Source organism: Lithobates pipiens, unplaced genomic scaffold (genome assembly GCF_037356315.1).
Source record: "Lithobates pipiens isolate NorthernLeopardFrog02 unplaced genomic scaffold, aLitPip1_a1.2 Scaffold_18, whole genome shotgun sequence".
NCBI classification, from domain to species: domain Eukaryota; kingdom Metazoa; phylum Chordata; class Amphibia; order Anura; family Ranidae; genus Lithobates; species Lithobates pipiens.
The window spans coordinates 646,857,471-646,883,619 of NW_027507758.1; the positions used below are offsets into that span (position 1 = coordinate 646,857,471).

Here is a 26,149-nt window from a genome sequence, read left to right on the forward strand (position 1 = left end):
GGAATGCATGCAGGCCTGCCTCTTCTTCTCCTCCTCCATCCTCCTCCCTCTCCTCCTCAGCTGACTCCTCCTTTTCCGCTGCTAGTGTCTCTTCCACTGCACCGCCCAAGATCCCCAGAACCTATTCCACATGCCAGGTGAGACGTTGCTATGCTGTGCTGCGTCTGTTGTGCCTGGAAGCCAAGAGCCACACTGGCCCTGCACTCCTTTTAGCTTTGCGTTCACAGGCAGATCAGTGGCTAACATGGCTTAATTTGACAGTTGGTAAAGTGGTGTGTGACAACGGTGCCAATCTGCTTAGCGCATTGAAACAGGGCAAAATTACGCACATGCCATGCATGGCACACGTCTTGCAGCAGGCAAGGAAAATATATGCCTATTTCAGAAGATCTTACACGCCCATGGCTCGCCTTGCTGACATTCAGGAGCGACACAATCTGCCGGTCAGACGTCTTATTTGCGATTGCCCGACGCGATGGAACTCAACCTTCTATATGCTTGATAGGCTGCTCCAGCAAAAATGTGCAGTTAACGTCTACCTGTACGAACTCTGCGGCAGAAACGGTTCTGGGGAGCTGTTTTTTTTTTCACCGCGCCAGTGGCTGCTTATGTGCAATGCATGCAGACTTCTGCGGCCATTTGATGAGATCACCAAACTGGTCAGTCGCAGCCATGGCGCCATCAGTGACATGGTACCTTATGCCTTCTTTATGGAGCCTGCATTGCGTCGTGTCATTGATCAAGCCGTGGAGGAGCAGGAGCGGGAAAATGAGGAAGTCGCAATGCTGGATGAATTCCCAGGGGGGCTACTCTATCTGAGACAAGTCAACAACAGGAGTCAGAGGAGGATGGTGCCGGGGCGGATGAGGAGGAGCAAGAAGAGCATGCTTTAAACCTTTCTGGGATCCCTGTTGTGTGTGGATGAGGAGAGGAGAATGAGGAGGACGACATTATCCTGGATGATGAGCAGGAGCCAGGCCACCACACCGCTTCCAGTTTAGTGCAAATGAGGGCCTTCATGCTCCAGTGTTTTAACAGGGACCCCCGTACAAAAAGCATAAGGGTCAAGGACCAGTACTGGGTGGCAACGTACTTAGACCCCGGTACAAACACAAAATGGCGGAAATGTTACCGCCATCACAGAGGGCTGTCAGAATGGAGCACTTCCAGGCCTTGCTTCGAGAAATGCTGCATTCTGCTTTTGCGTGCGCTGGCGTAGAAGCAATTCCCACTCCCAGAGAAAGAGTTGCAGGTACCAATCCAACAGCGCCTGCAAGAAGAGGGCGGTTTGAAGATGTGTTGGTGACTTCGGATATGAGGTCATTCTTTCAGCCGACCCATCTACAGGTGTCATCCGGATCAAGCATCAGCGAACGCCTAGACTGACAGGTGTCTGGCTACATCGGGTTAATGGCCAATGTGGACACTCTGAGAAGTGATGAACCCCTGGACTACTGGGTGGGCAGGCTTGACCTCTGGCCAGAGCTTGCCCAATTTGCAATGGAAATGTTGGCTTGCCCCTCGTCCAGTGTCCTGTCCGAAAGGACGTTCAGCGCAGCAGGGGGGGATCGTGACCGATAAGCATACTCGCCTAGCTCACGACAGTATTGACTACCTGATATTTATAAAAATGAATGAGGCATGGATCTCGGCGGAATTCAACACATGTGACCAGTAGACCATGTATATGCATAACTCTATAAACGATTTATTTAATCAAGCACACAGACCTTTTTTCTACCTTTTGGCTCACTTCCCTGTACAAAAAAAACACACCATACTACAGTGGTGTGAAAAAGTGTTTGCCCCCTTCCTCATTTCCTGTTCCTTTGCATGTTTGTCACACTTAAGTGTTTCGGAACATCAAACCAATTTAAACAATAGTCAAGGACAACACAAGTAAACACAAAATGCAATTTGTAAATGAAGGTGTTTATTATTAAAGGTGAAAAAAAATCCAAACCATCATGGCCCTGTGTGAAAAAGTGATTGCCCCCTAAACCCAATAACTGGTTGGGCCACCCTTAGCAGCAACAACTGCAACCAAGCGTTTGCGATAACGTGCAATGAGGCTTTTACAGCGTCCTGGAGGAATTTTGGCCCACTCATCTTTGCAGAATTGTCCTAATTCAGTTACATTAGAGGGTTTTCGAGCATGAACGGCCTTTTTAAGGTCATACCACAACATCTCAATAGGATTCAGGTCAGGACTTTGGCTAGGCCACTCCAAAGTCTTCATTTTGTTTTTCTTCAGCCATTCGGTGGTGGACTTGCTGGTGTGTTTAGGATCATTGTCCTGCTGCAGAACCCAAGTTGGTTTCAGCTTGAGTACACGAACAGATGGTCGGACATTCTCCTTCAGGATCTCTTGGTAGACAGCAGAATTCATAGTTCCTTTTATCACGGCAAGTCTTCCAGGTCCTGAAGCAGCAAAACAGCCCCAGACCATCACACTACCACCACCATATTTTACTGTTGGTATAATGTTCTTTTTTTTTTGAAATGCAGTGTTCCTTCTACGCCAGATATACTTGGACACACACCTTCCAAAGAGTTCCACTTTTGTCTCATCGGTCCACAGAATGTTGTCCCAAAAGTCTTGGGGATCATCAAGATGTGTTGTGGAGAAATTGAGACGAGCTTTGATGTTCTTTTTGCTCAGCAGTGGTTTTCTCCTTGGAACTCTGCCATGCAGGCCATTTTTGCCAAGTCTTTTCCTGATGGTGGAGGCATGAACGCTGACCTTAACTGAGGCAAGTGAGGCCTGCAGTTCCTTGGACGTTGTTGTGGGGTCTTTTGTGACCTCTTGGATGAGTCGTCGCTGCGCTCTTGGGGTAATTTTGGGCGACCGGCCACTCCTGGGAAGGTTCCCCACTGTTCCATGCCTTCGCCATTTGTGGATAATGGCTCTCACTGTGGTTCGCTGGATTCCCAAAGCTTTGGAAATGGCTTTATACCCCTTTCCAGACTGATAGATCTCAATTACTTTCTTTCTCAATTGTTCCTGAATTTCTTTGGGTCTCGGCATGATGTGTAGCTTTTAAGGATCTTCTGGTGGACCTTACTGTGTCAAGCAGCTCCTATTTAAGTGATGCCTTGATTGTGAACAGGTGTGGCAATAATCAGGCCTGGGTGTGGCTAGAGAAATTGAACTCAGGTGTGGACAACCACAGTTATAGTATGTTTTAACAAGGGGGGCAATCACTTTTTCACACAGGGCCATGATGGTTTGGATTTTTTTTCACCTTTAATAATAAACACCTTCATTTACAAATTGCATTTTGTGTTTACTTGTGTTGTCCTTGACTATTGTTTAAATTGGTTTGATGTTCCGAAACACTTAAGTGTGACAAACATGCAAAGGAACAGGAAATGAGGAAGGGGGCAAACACTTTTTCACACCACTGTATATGCCCATACCCTCCTGTTTGAAGAGGTTGAGCGGTGTCATATTTTTGGGTTCCGCAGCAAGTTGCTGGTATCAGTGCTGCTGTCATTGCTCTCTATCTTGGTGCTGGTGTCAGTGCTCTCTGTCACGGTGCTGGTGTCAGTGCTCAGTCTCTATCGCGGTGCTGGTTTCAGACAGTGAGGGAGATAGCAGCGGAGAAGCCAATCAGCAGGCAGTGCCAGCACCATGACTGAGGATCAGCACTGGACTGGCACCTCCGGACCACCGCAGTGGAGCCCTGCATAGGTGGGGGTAAGGGCTGGGCAGAGGGAGGGGCTCAAGCACAGGTTGGCACACTGGGACACTGGCACAGGACTGCGCTGCCCTGACTGTGGCACTGATCATCTCCTGCACCCCCTTCATAGCCTGCCCTGACCTTGCTTCTCCTCCATGGCATTCATGCGCTCCTGAATTGTCAAAATTTCACAGATAAAAAAAGAATGCTTGTCGATCCCAGATTCACTTAATACTTTTGTTATGTCAGTGTCCATGTGGTGGGACTATGTGTGCACAGCTAGTAAGTATTTTGTGGTTGAAAATATAACCTGGAGGTTTTTAAGGTTCGCCTGCCATTAAAGTCAATGGGGTCCACCGCAAACCTTGCGGTACACGTTCGCGGTTCGACTAAACATCCCGTCGGAAGTTCGTCCATCACTACTGCCAGCTGAACCCCAGAATTAACATTAATGCAGTTTAGATCTATAAATTGTGTCTGCAGCACAGAGAAGGAATATTATCACCCAGTCCCCGCCCTACTCTGGACCAATCAGTGAGCAGTATGGGTGGAGGAATGTATTTAGTGTTAATGACCCACCTGTGCTGATCTCTGTAGGAGTGTCCTCCTCTATAAATGTCCCCGTTATTCCATCCTCCTCCATAGACTGCTGATCATCCCTCACATACCTCTCTTCTTCTTCTGATTTCACCTCAAATTCTATATCGATTGGATCTCCACTCTAAACCAAGAAAATGAGAGAGAACATCATCTGTAAGGCCGCGTACACACGCCGGGACTGTTCGCTCAACTTTGTCCGCTGAACAGTGTTTCAGCGGACAGTCCGCTCGTGTGTGGGCTTTCAGCGGACAGTTTGACGAACAAAGTTTTTCGGAAATTCCGAAAAACTGTTCGCTGAAACTTGGTTTGAGCGGACAGTCCGCCCGTGTGTAGGCCACTTTCGAAATGAGCAAACTGTTCCCGCTCGGAGGAAAGTCTGCTCATTTCGAGCGCGTCTCCAGGTAGGCGGGGCCCGCGAAGGAGACGTCGCGGGCCCCGCCGCCTGGTATGGACTTAAAGGGGAACCCCAACGCCGAAAAAAATCGGCGTGGGGGTTCCCCCAAAGTCCACAACAGACCCTTGTCCGAGCACGCTACCCGGCCGGCCAGGAAAGGGGGGCGAGCGAGCGCGCCCCCCTCCTGAGCCGTACCAGGCCGCGTGCCCTCAACATGGGGGGTGCCTTGGGGAAGGGGGGGCCGCGCGGCCCCCCCACCCCAAAGCACCTTGTCCCCATGTTGATGAGGACAAGGGCCTCTTCCCGACAACCCTGGCCATTGGTTGTCGGGGTCTGTGGGCGGGGGGCTTATCGGAATCCGGGAGCCCCCTTTAATAAGGGGGCCCCCGGATACCGGCCCCCCACCCTATGTGAATGAGTATGGGGTACAATGTACCCCTACCCATTCACCTGTAAAATAAAAGTACCCAAAAAAAAAACACAACACACGAGATAAAATATTTTATTGCACAGCTCCGGGGGTCTTCCGTCTTCGGGGGTCTTGTCCCCCTCTTCGGTTCTTCTGCCGGGCCACCGCGCCTTCTTATAGCTCTTTTACAGGCGGTGGCCCGGTCTTCTGTCGCCGCTGTCGCCTTCCGGTCACATGTCACATGGGTTGGTCACATGGTGACCAAGCCCCTTAACGATGTCATAGCCCCCATGTGACCAACCCATGTGACATATACCATGTGACACCGCCCCACTGTCACTATATAAGTGGCCGCTCAGCGCGGCTCTGGCATTCCGGCCGGAGAGAGCGACGTGTCAACATTTCCTGGAGAAGAAGAAGAAGAACAAGAAGAAGAACGGAAGGCGACCGGAAGGCGGCGGCGACAGAAGACCGGGCCACCGCCTCAAAAAGAGCTATAAGAAGGCGCGGTGGCCCGGCAGAAGAACGGAAGGCGGCGACAGAAGAACGGAAGGCGGCGACAGAAGACCGGGCCACCGCCTGTAAAAGAGCTATAAGAAGGCGCGGTGGCCCGGCAGAAGAACCGAAGAGGGGGACAAGACCCCCGAAGACGGAAGACCCCCGGAGCTGTGCAATAAAATATTTTATCTCGTGTGTTGTGTTTTTTTTTGGGTACTTTTATTTTACAGGTGAATGGGTAGGGGTACATTGTACCCCATACTCATTCACATAGGGTGGGGGGCCGGTATCCGGGGGCCCCCTTATTAAAGGGGGCTCCCGGATTCCGATAAGCCCCCCGCCCGCAGACCCCGACAACCAACGGCCAGGGTTGTCGGGAAGAGGCCCTTGTCCTCATCAACATGGGGACAAGGTGCTTTGGGGTGTGGGGGCCGCGCGGCCCCCCCTTCCCCAAGGCACCCCCCATGTTGAGGGCATGCGGCCTGGTACGGCTCAGGAGGGGGGGCGCGCTCGCTCGCCCCCTTTTCCTGGCCGGCCGGGTAGCGTGCTCGGACAAGGGTCTGTTGTGGACTTTGGGGGGACCCCCACGCCGATTTTTTTCGGCGTTGGGGTTCCCCTTTAAGTCCATTCCAGGCGGCGGAGCCCACGACGTCTCAGTCGCGGGCCCCGCCTACCTTCACACGCGCTCGAAATGAGCGGACTGTTGCCTCGTGTGTGGGCGAGTCTGTTCATTTCAAAAGTTACGCGGACTTAGTACGATGAACTAAGTCCGCTCAAAAAATGTGCCGTGTGTGGGCAAGTTCCTTCATTCAAAAGTTTGAGCGGACTGTTTGACGAACTTAGTTTCGGCAGACAGTCCGCCCGTGTGTACGCCGCCTAAGATAGAAGATTTATTATTGTGACATCACATAGAAAATACACACATTGTCTCCATAAGTCTGTGTTTTATAACTTCCATCCCACCAACCTTGTAACAGTGGGGGATGGTGTGATCTTCCTGTGTGGAATCCCGGGAATACAGAGGACGGGGACATCTCTCTGGTGGGTTCCCATTACTGGATCCATCTGTAGGAAACACACACACTGACTGAATACATTGTTTCTATGTGTTTATCAGATGATGGGGGATCTAGGTGGAGCCTCCGTACTGCTCTCTCCTTTACAATAAAGTCTCCTCTTACCCGGTGATGTGAGGGGCGGCTGATTGTCCATCATGACGTCCTTGTAGAGATCCTTGTGTCCTTCTAAATACTCCCACTCCTCCATGGAGAAATAGACAGTGACATCCTGACACCTTATAGGAACCTGACACACACAATGATACCGTCACCATCCAGACACATCCCTTGTCTGTTACTGGATAATGTCCCAGAATTCCCAGAATCCTCCTCACCTCTCCTGTCAGCAGCTCCATCATCTTCTTGGTGACTTCTAGAATCTTCTCCATGTTGTGTCTCTCAGGTTTTAGGGAGTCACATGGAGGCACTGTGATGGTCATATGATCACCGGACTTCACAAGAGGAAATCTCTGTATTGAGGAACCAATAGAAATATCATGTTAAAATCCCAGAATCCTCCTCACCTCTCCGGTCAGGTCTGTGTTTTATTAATAGAGATAAGAGTGATGTCATGTGACCTCCCAGAATCCTCCTCACCTCTCCGGTCAGGTCTGTGTTTTATTAATAGAGATAAGAGTGATGTCATGCGACCTCCCAGAATCCTCCTCACCTCTCCGGTCAGGTCTGTGTTTTATTAATAGAGATAAGAGTGATGTCATGTGACCTCCCAGAATCCTCCTCACCTCTCCGGTCAGGTCTGTGTGTTTTATTAATAGAGATAAGAGTGATGTCATGTGACCTCCCAGAATCATCCTCACCTCTCCGGTCAGGTCTGTGTTTTAATAATAGAGATAAGAGTGATGTCATGTGACCTCCCAGAATCCTCCTCACCTCTCCGGTCAGCAGGTAGATGATCTCCAGGGTGAGGTTTAGTATCTTCTCAGTCATGTGACTCCGGTCCTCCTCCATCCTCATTGGTGCCGTCATTTGATCTATACAGGTCTCCTTGTAGACGGATAACTTTGGGAAATGAAAGTAAGAATTATTTGGATGGTGTTGGTCACACAATAATAGGATGTGGGTGTGAGGGGGTAATATGAGGTTTGCTGTACATTTAACAACTACTCCCCCCATTTAGTTTGGACTGTTTGCTACATTTTTGAGGTGCGGGACCCTCTTGGCTGCTGGATCAGATATTCCCTTTTCTCTGTTGATCTGTAGAAAAGATCTGCAGACACGGAATGATAAATACTAGGGATGCACCGAAATTTCGGCCACCGAAACATATCAGCCGAAAATGCCCTTTTCGGCAGTTTGCCGAAAGAGAAAAACAGCTGATAATGGAGCCGGAAATGGGGTGTGGCCTGGGTGGGGGCGGGGCTCCGCCCGCCACCCCTGGTGCCGCCCATCATGGGGGGTGTATAGCGCAGGAGAGCCGCCTCCGCCACCTGCTTGATCACAGCACCGGGAACATCACAGCTTTCATTTCAATAGCTGTGTGTTCCCGGCCGCGCCGTCACACACAGCCCCTCCCCCTTGTCTGGGCACTTTGATAGACAGATCACCCGCAGGATTGGACGGATGATCTGTCTATCAAAGTGCCCGGACAAGGGGAAGAGGCTGTGTGTGATGGCGCGGCCGGAAATACACAGCTATTGAAATGAAAGCTGTGATCAAACAGGCGGTGGAGGCGGCTCTCCTCTCTTCCTTGCCCAGGCTGGCTGCAAAATGGGGGCACTCTGGCTGCAAAATGGGACACATGCACACTGGCTGCAAAATGGGGCACATGCACACTGGCTGCAATGGGGCACGCTGGCTGCAATGGGGGACACCTCCTGTACCATGTCCCCAGTCTCTGACCATCTCCTGTACCATGTCCCCAGTCTCTGACCACCTCCTGTACCGTGTCCCCTGTCTCTGACCACCTCCTGTACCGTGTCCCCAGTCTCTGACCACCTCCTGTACCATGTCCCCAGTCTCTGACCACCTCCTGTACCATGTCCCCAGTCTCTGACCACCTCCTGTACCGTATCCCCAGTCTCTGACCACCTCCTGTACCGTGTCCCCTGTCTCTGACCATCTCCTGTACCATGTCCCCAGTCTCTGACCACCTCCTGTACCGTATCCCCAGTCTCTGACCACCTCCTGTACCGTGTCCCCTGTCTCTGACCACTTCCTGTACCGTGTCCCCTGTCTCTGACCACCTCCTGTACGGTGTCCCCAGTCTCTGACCACCTCCTGTACCGTGTCCCCTGTCTCTGACCACCTCCTGTACCGTGTCCCCTGTCTCTGACCACCTACTGTACCGTGTCCCCTGTCTCTGACCACCTCCTGTACCGTGTCCCCTGTCTCTGACCACCTACTGTACCGTGTCCCCTGTCTCTGACCACCTCCTGTACCGTGTCCCCTGTCTCTGACCATCTCCTGTACCGTGTCCCCTGTCTCTGACCATCTCCTGTACCGTGTCCCCTGTCTCTGACCATCTCCTGTACCATGTCCCCTGTCTCTGACCATCTCCTGTACCATGTCCCCTGTCTGACCACCTCCTGTACCATGTTCCCTGTCTCTGACCATCTCCTGTACCATGTCCCCTGTCTGACCATCTCCTGTACCATGTCCCCTGTCTCTGATCATCTCCTGTACCATGTCCCCTGTCTGACCATCTCCTGTACCATGTCCCCAGTCTCTGACTACCTTCTGTACCATGTCCCCTGTCTCTGACCATCTCCTGTACCATGTCCCCTGTCTCTGATCATCTCCTGTACCATGTCCCCGTCTCTGACCATCTCCTGTACCATGTCCCCAGTCTCTGGCCACCTCCTGTACCATGTCCCCAGTCTCTGACCATCTCTTGTACCATGTCCCCAGTCTCTGACCATCTTTTGTACAAAGTCCCCAGTCTCTGACCATCTCCTGTACCATGTCCCCTGTCTCTGATCATCTCCTGTACCATGTCCCCGTCTCTGACCATCTCCTGTACCATGTCCCCAGTCTCTGGCCACCTCCTGTACCATGTCCCCAGTCTCTGACCATCTCTTGTACCATGTCCCCAGTCTCTGACCATCTTTTGTACAAAGTCCCCAGTCTCTGGCCACCTCCTGTACCATGCCCTCAGTCTCTGACAACCTCCTGTACCATGTCCCCAGCCTCTGACCACCTCCTGTACCATGCCCTCAGTCTCTGACAACCTCCTGTACCATGTCCCCAGTCTCTGACCATCTCTTGTACCATGTCCCCAGTCTCTGACCATCTTTTGTACAAAGTCCCCAGTCTCTGACCATCTCCTGTACCATGTCCCCAGTCTCTGACCATCTCCTGTACCATGTCCCCAGTCTCTGACCATCTCCTGTACCATGTCTCCAGTCTCTGACCATCTCCTGTATAAAAATATTTTTTTTTAAATATATTTCGGTATCGGTGCTGTTTCGGTATCCATTTCGGTTTTCAGCCTAGTGTATTTTTCATTTTCAGTATCGGTTTCGGCACCAAAAAACCCATTCGGTGCACCCCTATACGATCCTTCCTTTGACTTGTTTGCTCTGAGGCAGTGCTGTGAGGACAATGTCGGGTCATCATGATGTCCAGGAAGGGGAACTTGCTGCCTTTTGGCCGGAGTTGTCGGCTAATCAGGATAATTGACAGAACTTTGGCTGCAAGGCTCCAATTTCTGGCAGCCTGCTGACTGATCGGAGTGATGTCACTGTCACTCTCTGCAGTAAGAGAAGGGATCGGATTGGATAGCAGGAGGATGCTGCTGGTGGAGTACAGAACTGTGGGGGAGGAGTCGGTTTTGTTCTCTCCAATAGCAACCCATCTGCCATCTATGTTGATTATGAAGATTTTAACATGTAAAGCCCCATACACACGATCAGACTTTGTACAAACTTTCCCGTGGACTTTTGTACAAAGGGCGGGGTCCACAAGTTTGTATTGCATACACACGGTCAGACTTTTTGACAACAAACATCACAACGTACTGACGCCACTTCAAAAGAGGACGTTCAATGACTCCAGCGCCACCTTTGGTCAACTTCTGTATTGTAGTCCGATCGTTTGCATTGGTTCTGAGCATGCGTGTTTGTACCTTGTACAAAAGTCCGATGCGTTTGCATACACACTGTCGGACTTTGCTCCATCGGACTTTTGTTTCCAGAAAGTTTGTCCGTTCGCAGAGCCAACAAAAGTCCGATGAAAACAGAAAAAGTTTGTCCGATGGAGCGTACACACAGTCGGATGTTGCTCCAAAACAGCTAATTTGCATGTTTGTTGTCAAAAAGTCCGACCGTGTGTACGGGCCTTAAGTGTACTATTTGTTTTTATGGAATAAATGACTTCATCATTATAATGAGGATCTCGCGCTTTCATTTCTTTGTTGTTTGAGCTCCTTGGATCTTCCCGGATCTTTATCTGACAAGCTGCAGGACCCTTGTATGTTGGAATGAACATTTGTCCTCATCATGCTGTTACCATAGACTGTTGTCTGTTGGGCTGGACCTTGTAGTGCACATTACTGGTGTGTGTGGTTTTATTTCAGTGCTGGTAGGAGGACAGCAGGGGGGAGGGGATTGTTCTCTTGGTCTATTTTGTATCCTGTAACATATTTCTAGAACGGTGAAATGGGGGGGTGAAGGCTTCCTTCACTTGCTGGCAGAAGGTCTTTAAAAGAGAAGTATGATTTATTTTTCTTTCAGATTCATACTTACCTAGGTGGATGCAGCATCGGTCCCCCGGCACCTCTTCACTGAGAACCGAGCGATCTAACATCTGCGATGGCTCGGTTCTCACAGCTCCGCCCCCCGCGCTCACTGGAGCTGTGGAGGGGCGGGGAGAGCCCGTCTCAGTCTCTCAGTGGCTCGCTGAGAGGCTGAGATGGCCATCAGTCCAGGCACCTGGAAGATCCAGACTTCATTGTCGTGATGATGCGGTGCCTGGACTGATTCCAGTGATGTCACCAGAGAGCCGACTTCAGCCCGCTCTCTGCTGAAAACAGGTCACAAGAGTGCAAAACGAACTGCACTCCTGTAACCCATAGGAGAAGCCCAACCAAGCCATCTCAGGCTGGACTTCTCCTTTATGGAGGTCAGAAAAGTATGTGCAGGTGGGTGAGAGGACCACCAGAGACCAACAGCCTGTGTAGTGTAATAATTGTCCTTTGTAGGCCATGTATGGTCAGGATGGTCATTGTCTTGTCTATTTATTGTCAGTGATGTTTGTTTAGAGGAACATATTACTAGAATTTATCTCTGAAATGAAGAGAATTTTCCGGCCCTGTAAGTGGGGAAATGTTCTGTCCCTGAAGGGGTTAATCTAGGTCTCCACACTATATATGTGTGTATCATCATCTGCTGGATATAAAAGACGTCACAGTGACTATGGAGGAAGAGGACGGACATGATTGGGGGTTACTGGGTGTAACTAGAAGATAAGATCTTATTACCTCAACTTCTGCCACTTCCAGCAACGTCTTCTCTCTACTTCCGGACTCACCTCTCACCCGGAACTTCCTGTGTTTACCTGACATCACTTCCTGTCTGTATCCATAGAAATTCTGTCTGGGTAAAAGTAAGATCACCATCTTGTGGAGTTCAGAGGAACTGCAGCCACAGGTAATGACTCATTATAACCATGTATAACAGGGCAAAGTTAAAAACATAACTCAACAACTAAATTGAACTTTTTGATGAAGAAAATGGAAAAATATATCAAAAAGCATAATATATATATATATATATATATATATATATATATATATATATATATATATATATATATATATATATATATATCAGTCCACTCATAATGAATATGTTAAACATAAATTGCAAGGATGTAATGTTTACATAGGAATGGTGGTTGAGATCTCTCCAACTAAGAACACTTCCTGGTATATAAATAAAATAATTAATGTAAAAAATGGCTGTAAAACAATAAAAAATCTATAGACTGAGTCACCCACTTCATCCATAAAGGCATTGTGATTCCAGATCTTCTAGAAAATAGCTATTTTTTACAGCTATTTTAGAAATTGGATGAATCAATTTTTGAAAGATAAAAAGTGCATTTTATATACAACTATATAGATCAGACCAAAATGAGGGACAAATGAGGAGGAAAGAGGGACAGAGGGACATTGTTCCAAATCAGGGACAGTCTCTCAAAATCAGGAACAGTTGGGAGCTATACATCTGTGATTTCATACATTTGTTGTGAAGGATAGAACAATCCTCAGAAGGGATCATGTAGGATGACAGGAAAGGCTCCTGACTGGTGAGATCCAACATATATCCCAACTCTTCCACATTTGGCTGTGGCTCCCTGACACCCGAAAGTGCCGCCCAATATCCCGGCTGCAGGGCCAATTCTGGGCGGGTGCGCAGGGTGCAGCCAGAGCCGGCGATACTGCTAGTCAAAACTAGGCAGTCGCCTAGGGCGCAGTCACAACCACTGGCATACCATTGGGAGGAGAGAGGGCACCTGTTGCTTGTGAGTGCCTGTGCGGCTGTGCCTCATCCTCTACCCCTCCCCTGCTCGGCGGCTATGTGACCAGTGGCATAGCATTGGGGGAGGCAGGCAGGGCACCGCCCTGGGGCCAGGTGCAGAATGTAAAGGGGCGCTGTTGTACTGTCCCCAGTGTGATGGCCGTTTAGTGGGGCCAAATAAGCGAAGTGCTAGTGGCACTACAGCAGCAATCTGTATCACCCTTGGGGTGCAGTTGGACATCCATCACCACACACAGCAGTAATCAGCAATCAAAGGGCAGATAGGTGGGGGGACCTGAGAGAGATCAGGACTCAGAAGAAGAGCTCCTCCGGCACTCCTCTTCCTCTTAGACCCCACCCCCTGAAGAGGCAAGAACAGCTGGGCAGGTGCAATGGGACAAAGGAGGGACTGCAGATAGGGACAGGGCTAGGGGTCTCTCTAATCTCCCCTCTCTCCCCTCTCTCAACCATCTCCTCTCTCTGCACCCCCTCTCTTTCAGCCCTCACTCACTCAACCCCCCTCTCTTTTAGCCCTTCCTCTCTTAGCCCTCCTCCCTCTCAGTCCCCCTCTCTCTCAGCCCTCCCCTCTCTTAGCCCCCTTCTCTCAGCTTCGCTTCAACCCCCCCTCTCAGCCCCTCTCTCTCTCTCTGAGCCCCCTCTCTCTGCCCATCCCCTTCTCTATCAGCCCCCTCTCTTTTTCAGTCCACCCTCCCTCTCTCTCAGCCCTCTTCCCTCTCGCTCTCTACCTCCCTCCCTCTCCATCAGCCCCCCTCTATCTTAACCACCCTCCCTCTCTCTCTACCACTATCTCTGTCAGCCCCCTCTCTCTCTCTCTAAGCCACTCTCTGTCCGTCCCCTCTCTCTCTGTCGGTTGCCCCTTCTCACCCTCCCTCTCTCTCTCTCAGACACTTTCTCTGTCAGTCCCCCTCTCTCTCAACCACCAGCTCTCCACCACCCTATCTCTCTCAGACTCCCCTCTCTCTCAGCCCCCTCTCTGTCCACCACTCTCTATCTGAGCCCCTCTCATAGCCCCCTCTCTCTCTATCTCTCTCAGCCACTCTCTCTGTCAGCCCCCCTCTCTCTCAACCACCCTATCTGTCAGGCCCCCTCCCTTTCTATCAGCCCACCCTCTCTCTCTCAGCCCCCCCACCTCTCTGTCAGTCACTCCCCCCTCTCTGAACCCCTCCCTCTCTCTCAGCCCCACTTCTCACTCTCTTTCAGCCCTCCTACCTGTTTCCTACCTCCATGACCACTTCAAATCACTGAAGTTGTCATGGTGGTTGGAGTTTTCTTTTAATATTTCTCAGAAGAAGTAAACCTCTGTATAGTGATTCCAATTCATTTGACCGTCCCCTAGTTATATTAAATTGGTGGTAGTGGGGTGCGGAACGCCACCTCCCTGCTATGAGTTTTCCCCCTCCCAGAAATGAGTTTGCCTTCTCCCTGAAATTAGTTTTTGCAGGTTGGGATGTCTGATCCAAACATAATGATTACATCTGTAGTGCTTGCTGTGTGTTGACTTCTTAGGCCTCCCTCTGATTGCCTGCAGACCATTGCTGGGGGTTTTCACATATCCCTCCTTAATCCTGATTGCTCGTTACTCAATAAACAGTCCAGAGTGCTTGTTTTTTTATATTTATTGTGGAACTTGGATGGGAGAAGGGATTAGTGGGATACTCCAACTGAACTATTCACAGTAGATAAGGACAACTCTCACTTGGCCTCACTTGGTCTTATTTGTGGAAGCAGACACATTGCTTTAAGCATACAGCCACAAGTATGGAGGATTTAAGTCCTCTTTCTCTAGCAGCAGACTTGACGCAACTACTTTATCTTCAATATATTCTCTAACATCCCCTAAACTGACACCCATCCACTGTCTATTCTAGCTGAATGGATGGCCCTCAAAGGACAAGCCCCATAACACAGATCTGTACTCCCAGTAACCAGAATCAGATTCTTGCTGGGGTCTCCCTTCCAGTCAGCTTTGCAGGACCTCTGGGTTCAGCTCTTCTGTAGCTTTTAGGCCCTAAGTTCTCCAGCTAAAAGACTCCGAGCACAACAGCCCTTAGCATTTATACAGTTACCCAGCATGCAATGAGGCACTTTCTTCTGCCAATTGGCAGGGCTGTAATAATGCCTGTGCCCTCACTTGTCAGGTACCCTCCCACTGTCCAATGTGTGGGGCATTCAGACAGCCGAGCTGCACCTAGGCACCATGAGCAGACCCTACCCTACTAATAGATCCTGCTCCCTGGTAGGCAGAAAGAACCAAAACTAAATTTGCCTTACAATCCTTCTGGTAAGCAGAAAGAACAAAAAACAATACTCTCTTCTAGCACCTACCTAGGAGGGTGCTACATCCACCCCCACTAAACAAGCCATGTGTTAAGGCTAGGCTCAGCCCTTCCTTCTCAAAGCTGGCCGCTCAGCAATCAGCTACTTGCCAGCTCCTTTCTCTCCACAGTGACTCACCTGTTGATGATATCCTGCTCATCAGCCCTGCCTACTTAATCCGTCCACCCCTGATGATCTCTGCCTTCGCCTTTGCCACATCTCTAGAGATGCACTCCTGTGTTCCTTTTAAAGACTTACTTGGCTGACATTTTCTGGCTCCAGATCCTGCTTGCTGTTCTACACTCATCTCTGGCTCCCTGATGTTTTGGCTTGTCTGACAATCCTTACCGGTTCCTGAACTGTGGCTATGTTTTGACTACCTTTACTCTGTTTACCTTTTTATTATTATTAAACAAGTGAGATTTAACTGTACTTCTGTCTCGGGCTGATTCATGGTTTCTGACAGTAGGCAAAAGCATTGAAATCAGAAGGTGCAGTCAATCCATTTGTTGGTAATATTTTTTCCAGATTGGATGCGCAAGATCACCACATGGATCAGTTTGTCATGGCGTTACAAATGCACGGCTCACCTGGAGTCTCCCACTGTGGCTGCTCTGGCACAACCTGTGTTGCAGGCCATCCCTGCTGCTGCTCCAGTCTCTGTGCAGCCACCAGCCTCGAGTATTACCTCTATAAGACTTATGTCTGGTTGTGCTTCGCTTCCCCCTGCCAAGTTTGTAGATTTCACCTCCGTAACATCTCTAAAATTCGCCCCTTTTTAACAATTAAAACTACCAAGATCCTCATTCACTCCCTTGTTATATCTCGCCTTGACTATTGCAACTCCCTTCTCATTGGCCTGCCTCTCCATAGGCTATCTCCTCTTCAGTCTATCATGAATGCTGCTGCCAGACTTATCCACCTTACCAACCGCTCAGTGTCTGCCAACCCTCTCCTCCAATCCCTACACTGGCTCCCAATCACCCAGCGAATTAAATTCAAAATACTAACCACCACATACAAAGCCATTCACAACTCTGCCCCGAGCTACATCACCAATCTTGTCTCCAAATATCACCCAAACCGTCCCCTCCGTTCTTCTCAAGACCTCCTACTCTCAAGCTCTCTCGTCTCCTCCTCCCACACTCGTCTCCAGGATTTCTCCAGAGCCTCTCCAATCCTCTGGAACTCGCTACCTCCACCAGTCCGGCTATCCCCTACTCTTGCTACCTTCAGACGATCCCTGAAAACTCATCTATTCAGGGAAGCCCATCACGTCTCAAACTAATCTCCTACCACTTCCATAAACTCATTCCCAACAGTTATAACCTTCTGTACCACCTGCCCCACCCTTTTAGATTGTAAGCTCTTCTGAGCAGGGTCCTCTTAATCCTTTTGTATTTAATTGTATTGTAACTGTATTGTCTCCCTTTTATATTGTAAAGCGCTGCGTAAATTGCTGGCGCTATATAAATCCTGAATAATAATAATAATAATTTGGGTGTGATCCAGTCCAATATCAGAGGGTTTCTCAACCAGGTCATCTCAGGCTTTTCCCACAGACAGAAGCAAACTATGTCTCATGATATATTTGCTTTCTGAGAGAGCCATGGTCTGGGCAAACTCTACGGGAGATGCAAAAACCTGTTGTCTTGAGTTACCCAGACTTTGTGGCTTCTTTTAAAAGGGTATTTGACGTTCCCGCATGCTCCGCTTCTGCTGCCAAATGCCTCATGTCCATCAAACAGAGTAACTGAACTGTTGCCGACTATGCCATTGAATTCTGTACTCTGGCAGCAGAGGTTGCTTGGAACAATGAGGCCCTCGTGGCTACTTTTTCTCATGGTCTCTCGGATACCATCAAGGATGAGATAGCAGCCCGAGATATGTTGCAGTTATGTGTGGTTGTTTATCTCAACGCTATCTTCATATTTTCCAAGTCCTTGGAGAGCCACCACACAGATGTCTGTCGCGTGCTTCAGAAACTAAGAAAGAACAATCTCTATTGTAAATTGGAAAAGTGCAAGTTCCATTGTGAACAGGTTAAATTCCTGGGTTATGTAATTTCCACTGCTGGTTTTTCAATGGACTGAGAGAAACTTTCAGCAGTCCTACAGTGGCCCCGACCCGTGAGTTTACATCCTCTGCAGCATTTTCTTGGCTTTGCCAACTATTGTCGGAAGTTTATTCGTAACTTCTCGTCTCTAGTCAAGCCCCTTACTGATATGACCAGAAAAGATGGTAACCCACAGAGCTGGTCTCCGGAGTCCATTAAGGTCTTTGAGAGTCTCAAGGTTGCCTTTGTTTCTGCTCCTGTGTTGGCACATCCTGATCCTATGTTACCTTTTATCCTTGAGGTTGATGCTTCTGAGAATGGAGTTGGCACCCTTCTGTCTCAACGTCTTTCCTCTGAGAGCACCTTGCATCCTTGTTGCTACTTTTCCAAGAAATTGTCACCTGCAGAGTGAAATTACCAGATTGGTGACAGAGAGCTTTTAGCGATCATTTTAGCCCTGGAAGAATGGAGACATCTCCTTGAAGGTAGCACTGTGCTGGTTCTCATTCTTACTGACCACAAGAATCTCACGTTCTTATTTGAGGCTAAACACCTCTCTCCCATAAGGGCGTAATGGGCTCTTTTCTTGTATAGTTTCAATTCCATTGTCTCATTTCTCATGACAATTTTCCTCCACTTCCAAGACGGAGTCAGTTCTGGTTCCTGTGATTCCTCCTGATTGTATTCTGGCTACGGTTTGAATCAGTCTCACTTCTCCTTTGGGTGACAAAATTCCTGCACCTCAGGTCCATGCTCCTCCTGAGAAACCTTGTGACTGCTGCTTTGTCCCAGAGAGTCTCCATACTGCTCCAGACTTACCATTCTCCCAAATGCTGCTGGCCACCCTGGGAAGAATCAACTCCTTTGGGCCATTTCTCAACAGTTCTGGTGGCCTAGTCTACGTGCTGATGTAGCAACCTTCGTAGCTGCCTGTTCCGTGTGTGCTCAGAGTAAGACTCCATGACACCTCCTACAACCCATACCCAATGGCGAGAGGCCCCGGACCCACCTGTCTATGGATTTCATTCTGTAATTACCCAACTCCCAGGGCAACACAGTTATCCTTAAGATGGTTGACCGGTTCTCGAAAAATTTCCCATTGAATTCCACTTAAGACGTTGCCCACTTTTAAGGAACTGGCTTCCATTTTTGCTCAGGAGATCTTTTGCTTACATGGGCTACCCAAGGTGATTGTCTCGGACAGGGGTAGTCAGTTTGTGTCCCGGTTCTAGCAAGCCTTTTGTGCACAGTTGGGAATTCAGCTTGCTTTCTCCTCTACGTATCACCCACAATCTAATGGGGTCACAGAACGAGCCAATCAGTCCTTGGAGCAATTCCTACGTTGCTATCTTTCTGACCATCATAACAACTGTTCAGACCTTAATGAATCTTTTGTGGTCAGGGATGGAAGTTTTTTAGAGGTTTCAGCATACGAACCGCCTTTGGCTTTTTTATTTAAGTAGTGGGAGGGGAGACCGTGGAAAAAAAAGGCCCATCTTAATGGCTCTCCAAACCCATCATTTTGTTAGTCTATACCTCCTCTGCAGTATTTGTAACATAGTTTTGGGACTGGCCAATGAGTGGCAGAGTTGTTTCCCAGACTGCCACAGTAATTGGTTAGCATATTAAGCTGATATTTTAACTGCAGTATGGTGGTTATCTAAAACCAAAAGATATTTTCATTTTCATGCCCTAACCTTGTGATTTGAGGGATTTACATTCACCTCAGTATAGGGATAACACACCTCCTTTTGTTTGTTGATGTGTTTGTTTTAGATGAACCTCTGTCAACATGGTGCCACACATCTTTTTGTGACATGAAATAAAGTGATATATATTCTTATAACTCATGATCTCTGACTGGAAGGTTATAGAAGTTCATATCCCCCATCCTAATAGTATTTAAAAAATAAACACACACAAAAGTTCTTAATTTATTCAAATTCTAGTAAAAGTTAGGCCTCCCCCCCTCCGATGGCTTTTGGTGCGTGGGAATACGCACCTTTGTTTTTTGTCTAAGAGACAACTGCTGACAGCTGAGAAAAATCCACTTGGCAAACTTCCTTTCCTGGAGGGTGATTGGCTGCTAGAGGGTGATCAAAAAGAACCACCCAAGACAGGGTGAAATTTACTATTTCCTGGTCTACCTAACTTCTGGGGCTTCCCTAATGAGTTACTTATGCCCAGCCTTGACATTATCTAAGTTGCCTCTCATAGGGAACTTCAGACATGTCAACCAGACTAAGCACCCCCAGCATCAGAGCATTGGTCAGCAACAACCCCGCCTACAATGACCAAACCCCGTAGTATCAAAAGGGAGGAAGCAGTTGAAAAGATTACCATGGCCTGGAATGGAACTGGGAAAAGGGAAACATACTTTCCAAGACCCTCAGGTAAAAACAAATTAAGGAAATTTTACCAACGACCTGAACAGAGGCACCTTAGAGTGCATATTAAGGCATTGTCTCCGGAGGAAAAAACGCTCTCTCCTGGGCAGTCTTAAGGGACAGGCCCTAATATTCCAACTGCTAAGCCAGAAGTAATGCAGCATTCTGGAAATAGAGAACCCAATCAATCTCTGTAGAGTAGGTACCAGGGGAGACTCATTGGAGTTGATTTACTAAAGCTGGAGTGCAAAATCTGGTGCAGCTGTCCAGAGAAACCAATCAGCTTACATTTTTTTGTCAAAGCTTAATTGAACAAGCTGACGTTTGAAGCTGATTGGCTACCATACATAGCTGCACCAGATTTTGCTTCCTCTAATTTTAGTAAATAAACCCCAAGAAAAGAGCAGAATTCTCTCAAGAAAGTAGGTCATCTATGTACCCTTCAATAGAAATACCCATCGAAAGGCCCAAAGTCAGAGCCAGGACCCTGGTGAACCTCTGGGAATCATGGGCAGGTTGAATGTTGGGGCCATAAAACAGAAGATGACATTCCTCCACCACAAATGACAGGAACCTCAGGAGAGGGGGAAACATTAGGGGCTCCCTTCATGTCCACCAATACCAGGAAGACCCCAGGTGGAGAGAGGCCATCACCAGGTTCACTGATTCCATCTAGAACTTCCACACATGAAGAGACCCGTCAAAATGAATTTAGATCCAGAATAAGACGAGCATTGCTGTCTGGTGCTGGAACTATAGGAGCATAAATGTAGAACCTTCTCTGGAACAATCACTCCCTGAAACAAAGGAGGATTGCATGTTTTTGAAAAAGCAAATCTGTTGTCCGAGAAAAAAACTGTGTGAAGTTTCTCTGCAAAAGGCCTGTAAAGTCCTACCTCACCCAATCAGAGGGGGCGCCTCTTCAAGTGAAGTCCCTTGTTTAGATAGTGTGGATGACCAGAACTCCTAATGGAACTGGGGACTGCAGCTGAATGTCCAAAACTTGATCTCACTGAAGTGGAAGGAGTAGCAAGCTGTTGAAACCAAGCGCTTGCCCTACTCCCAGAAGGCACAAGAGTGTCTCCTATTCCTGATGATTTTTGGATATTATAACTTCTGGTTGTGATAAAGGATTGCCGGCTCTACCAGACGCATAAACCTCTCTGAGCGAACTCACTCTCCCTGGGGCATTACCAGGTGAATCTCTACAGCAGAGCAAACACTTCTTGGGGGTCAGGTCAGTCCACATACTAGACATCCATATTGTGAGGATGTGTCTGGAAAGCTAAGGACATTGTGGCATCTGCCATGATCCAAGCCCTGAAGACCCTTGAGAAGAAAAACTAAGGAAGTGGCCATTTTAAATTTTGCGGAATTTTAAATTCCACAAAATAAATCACAAAGGATTTAGTTGTCTGCCAAAAACTGAGATTCCTCTGGTGCAGAGTCCTTGAAGGAAAAACCTTCCATCTGCCCCAAAATGTTATCTGCCTCTGTTGTTTTCTCCATCAGGTCTCCTTCCATAATAAGGATTGGGGAGGAGATGGGGAATGCCCAAGTTTGCAAACTAAATGGTCCAACCGGCACCAATCCCAGAAACGATGCTGTCACTCAGCCAAGCAAATTCAGATTTCTTCGTAATCACACAGGAATTGGAGGAAAGGTGCTGCAGAGATAGCGGTGATACCGTATACAGTGCCTTGAAAAAGTATTCATACCCCTTGAAATTTTCCACATTTTCATTCATTCATGTTACAACCAAAAATGTAAATGTATTTTATTGGGATTTTATGGGATAGACCAAAACAGAGTGCCACATAATTGTGAAGTGGAAGGAAAATGATAAATGGTTTTAAAATCTTTTTACAAATAAATATGTGAAAGGTGTGGCATGCATTTGTATTCAGCCCCCTTTACTCTGATACCCCGTACTAAAATCTAGTGGAGCCAATTGCCTTCAGAGGTCACCTAATTAGTAAATAGAGTCCACCTGTGTGTCATTTAATCTCAGTATAAATACAGCTGTTCTGTGAAGCCCTCAGAGGTTTGTTAGAGAACCTTAGTGAGCAAACAGAATCGTGAAGGCCAAGGAACACACCAGACGGGTCAGGGATAACGTTTTTGAGAAGTTTAAAGCAGGGTTAGGTTATAAAAAAATATCCCAAGCCTTGAACATCTCTGTAGCACTTTTCAATCCACCATCCAAAAATAGAAAGAGTATGGCACAACTGCAAACCTACCAAAACATGGCTGTCCACCTAAACTGACCGGGCCGGGCAAGGAGAGCATTCATCAGAGTAGACCCAAGAGGTCCATGGTAACTCTGGAGGAGGTGCAGAGATCCACAGCTCAGGGGGGAGAATCTGTCCACAGGACAACTATTAGCGTTGCACTCCACAAATCTGCCCTTTATGGAAGAGTGACAAGAAGAAAGACATTGGTGAAAGAAAGTCATAACAAGTCCTGTTTGTAGTTTGTGAGAAGACATAGTGGGGACACAGCAAACATGTTGTCAGAATGTTTATACCGAAATTTTAAAATAGTATTGTAATTATGAAAATATGCAAATCTTTGATTTGATAGATTTACAATTTTCTAACAATACAAATGTGAACCTTTCCCCACTGATCTATGACGAAACGCATCTGGGAAGGCACGCAGTGACGCTACCACACCAAATGAGGGGAGAACAGGCTTTTGCAAACTGCCGGCCAGCTTTGCTGTTATTGTAAATTGATGCGATCAATACAAGCATTGTTTGTAAGTGCGCGACTTTCTTCTATTATTAAAATGCTAAAAGCAGTTTCACACTATGGGCAGTCTCTTTTCCTTTTGAGCAAATAATAGAGCTCTTGAATTTGGGGAGTATTTGAGTAACATTTCATTGCAAGGTCCCGATCCAGTGTGCAGTTTAACCACTTAAGGACCGCCACATGTAATTAGACAGGCGCAATCATGTACCCGTATGTGCCTGCCTTCCAGCGGGTGGGGGGTCCGATCGGGCAGGGCTCACTCACTTGGACCTGAAGAGACGACGCACCAAATTGAATGTTATATGCATGCCTAAATTGCAAATGGCGGAACAGATGGGCATTTGGAAAATAACATTTAGGCCGCGTACACACGGGCGGACTGTTCGCCCAACTAAGTTCGTCAGACAATCCGACAAACAGTCCGTTCAAAATTTGCATGAACGGACTTGACCACACACGATGAACGAACAGTCCGCTGAAAGCGTGCGCGATGACGTGAACGGCACGTACGATGGGACGAGAAATTCGACGTCCAATACACTGCAATGCAACCTTCGCCATGTAAATCCTTTCTGAGCATGCGTGAAACTTAGTCTGTCGAACTAGCCTACACACGAGCGGACTGTCCGCTGAAACCAAGTTTGGACGGACTGTCTTATGGAAATTCCGAAAGACTTTGTTCGTCAGACTGTCCGCTGAAACAGTCCGCTGAAGCCCACACACGAGCGGATTGTCCGCTGAAACACTGTTCAGCGGACTAAGTTGGGCGAACAGTCCGCCCGTGTGTACGCGGCCTTAGAGATTTCCATTACACACAATATCTCCTACCTTCTTGATGCCAAATTTGGTCCATATGACTGGGTCCTGATATGTGAAAAACTGTGGCAACTGGGCATTTTTCCACAGTGGTGTATGTATGTGGAGATATTTTGGTACGGCATTCTGCATATCTTATTAAGAATCCATATTATTTATAATTTCATATCAGAAAAACTGACAGCATTTGAGATATATCTGACATGGGTTACCTATCTGGTCTGGGATTCCAACAGCTGCCTTGCCTGAGATCTTATTGCAGCCATTTGCTTCTTTTGTGCCAAAGCCTGGTGGTCCAGACACCCACTCTGAATTCCATAACTGCACTTGTTATAACAGCTCCAGTAGTAGAGGTCCTCTGGGGAAGGGATGAGTTCCATATGAACTTTTCTCTGACCCAGGCATAATTTGTACAAATACAGGTGTGTTAGGGGACCTGGGGAGGGTAACCAGTGCCTTGAAAAGTCCTAGGTGGTCATTAAAATGCAACACAGTTTGTAGAAACCAAACTTGTAACTAAGATGGGGAATGTCGAGTTACAATGGGACACCCTGGTGTCAGAGTACTTCTATGGGTTCGAGAGTCCAGTGCTAAACCTTCAGATGGCTAACAGAATCCCAGCATTGGGATGTAGCACCTTTTAAAGGATCTGATCTGTGGGACACCCAGCCAGTTTTCAGTCCCTGTCGGCTGGGCACCCAGCCAGTTTCCAGGCCCCGTCGGATGGGCACCCAGACAGTTTCCAGATCCTGTCACTCGGGTATCCTGAAGGCTGAATGATTATGGCTTTAGAAAATTGGGAAAGTCTTCAGACAATTGTAGTGCTACACTCACAGGAGCCACTTGAATATTGTTGGTCCCCAAGAACAAACTCAACCCCACTGGCACACCTGGCAACAATGTAGTGTAAATACCACAGGACACAGGTTATAGTGAACACAGAAAGTATTTTTACTGTGAACTTGCTTAAAGACAAATGAAACAAACAATAACAGTAATATAGAATAGTAAGCAAATATGTATTCGTAGAACAAAGAGTAAAAGTTACTGAAGAAATCTACGAGATCAAATCTGCTTTCAGGGTACTCCTTTAAGTGAAATAACCCAGAGAGCAGAGGTAACACACAAGAATAACAGAACAAAACGGGATGTTACGTCAATGAATTATCTGCCAACTCTACTTAAATTGGGCTATATGGGCCCAGGCAGGAGGAGGGTAGAAGAATGACCCTGTTCTCTCCCTTCTTCACCCCAGCACCACAGTCCCAGGGGGCCTGTTTAAACACAGAACCTGACTTAACCCCCAACCTGAATCCACACAAGTAACTATAGTCCTGAATACAGATAGGGCCTGTAAGACTTAGGATGACTACTTAAGTTGGTGCTCTTGTTGATTTTATGTAGTGGAATAAACAAAATACATCCAAAGAGGCTTGGTAGACAGCAATGACTCTAATAGTGTTGGTAATCTTCAGTTAAACAGGTGCTTTCACTGCCAGGCAGAGTGTAACACTATATATAAACAATGTGATGTTAGTACAAAATATATGAATTATGACAGTGGTGAAGTCCAATAGTGACTTGAAATCAAGTGTTCCAATATATTCAGTGTACAACCCTTCAATAAATAGTTCTGATATAGTGATCGATCCTTAGTATTGTTGTGCATATTAAGGAAAGTTTTTCTGCACAGTATTTATGATTAAGTAATTTCTAACGATGATATTTTTAATATACAGTTTCAATCTATTATGACCACAGTCTAAAAATATGAACTTTATTCACCAGACATGTAATCATACAAAATATTTATATATATTGGTTGACATAAACAAAGGTTACATAAAATTTAATTACCGATTGCGTTACATAAAATCTTGAATGTCAATTGAAACACCCGCTAAATTGGAGTGTAGTACCTTTGATGTGATATAACAGTGATAAACTTCCCTGTAGAATCAATAACCTTGTAAAATGACAATTAGACAGAATGTCTATTTCACATATTCAACTGTTACTATACTGCAGGTAAGTAAGTGGTTAACAGCATGACATAAAATTGGACGTTTGTCGTATCATAAAATGGAAACTATTCAAAATGAAAAATATATATTGAAAATTGAATCTTTAGAGAAAAATCTACAAGGCGGTTATTGATTCGGGAGAAAAATTATCAATTGTATAATACTTAATAAATCAATATTTAAGAGAACACAAATGAATATAAGATATAATCAACACGACATAAAATGACACAAATAATATATGTTAGATATATAACTATATATCTATATAACTTCATATCTTATAAAGACTGGTCTATCTAGGAAAGACACATGTTGTATATATTAATATCACATAAAATGATTATGTATATGGATAAATGTATACTTCTGGTATATCCGATGAATATTTGTTTATCTAAAAACACATGCTATGTGTAAATTTTTATACAGTATGTCTTACATAATACTGATTGGCATCTTAAAAAATGTGTAATTTAGAATTTGTCCTAAATTTCAACCTTTATATTTTCATCTTATAAGAGAATTAACATTAGGTCAGTAGATACTAAAATTGTAAGCATATCTGTGACCTGGAATATAATATAATTTGAATGACTTATAACCACATGTATTTTAAACATAATACTGACTGCACCATTTAAAGTGCACTTTG

At 47.0% G+C, this 26,149-nt stretch overlaps 2 protein-coding genes across 5 annotated transcripts in view; one reads left to right on the top strand and one right to left on the bottom strand.

Annotated features, from left to right (window-relative positions):
- LOC143989546 (uncharacterized) overlaps positions 1 to 26,149 on the top strand; it is a 600,653-nt gene that overhangs the window by 153,404 nt on the left and 421,100 nt on the right. The gene's annotated exons all lie outside the window — the stretch shown is intronic.
- The window catches only part of LOC143989580 (oocyte zinc finger protein XlCOF8.4-like), a 46,210-nt gene that overhangs the window by 5,778 nt on the left and 14,283 nt on the right, over positions 1 to 26,149 (bottom strand). For 2 of the 4 annotated variants that reach the window (XM_077489776.1, XM_077489775.1), the window contains one exon: positions 4,263 to 4,404. In XM_077489776.1, coding sequence (XP_077345902.1) covers positions 4,263 to 4,404 — 142 coding nt within the window. Of the gene's footprint in view, positions 1 to 4,262; positions 4,405 to 6,551; positions 6,650 to 6,765; positions 6,890 to 6,977; positions 7,113 to 7,533; positions 7,663 to 12,079; positions 12,174 to 26,149 lie in introns of those variants that run through there. The other 2 variants (XM_077489779.1, XM_077489778.1) reach the window with 2 other exon arrangements.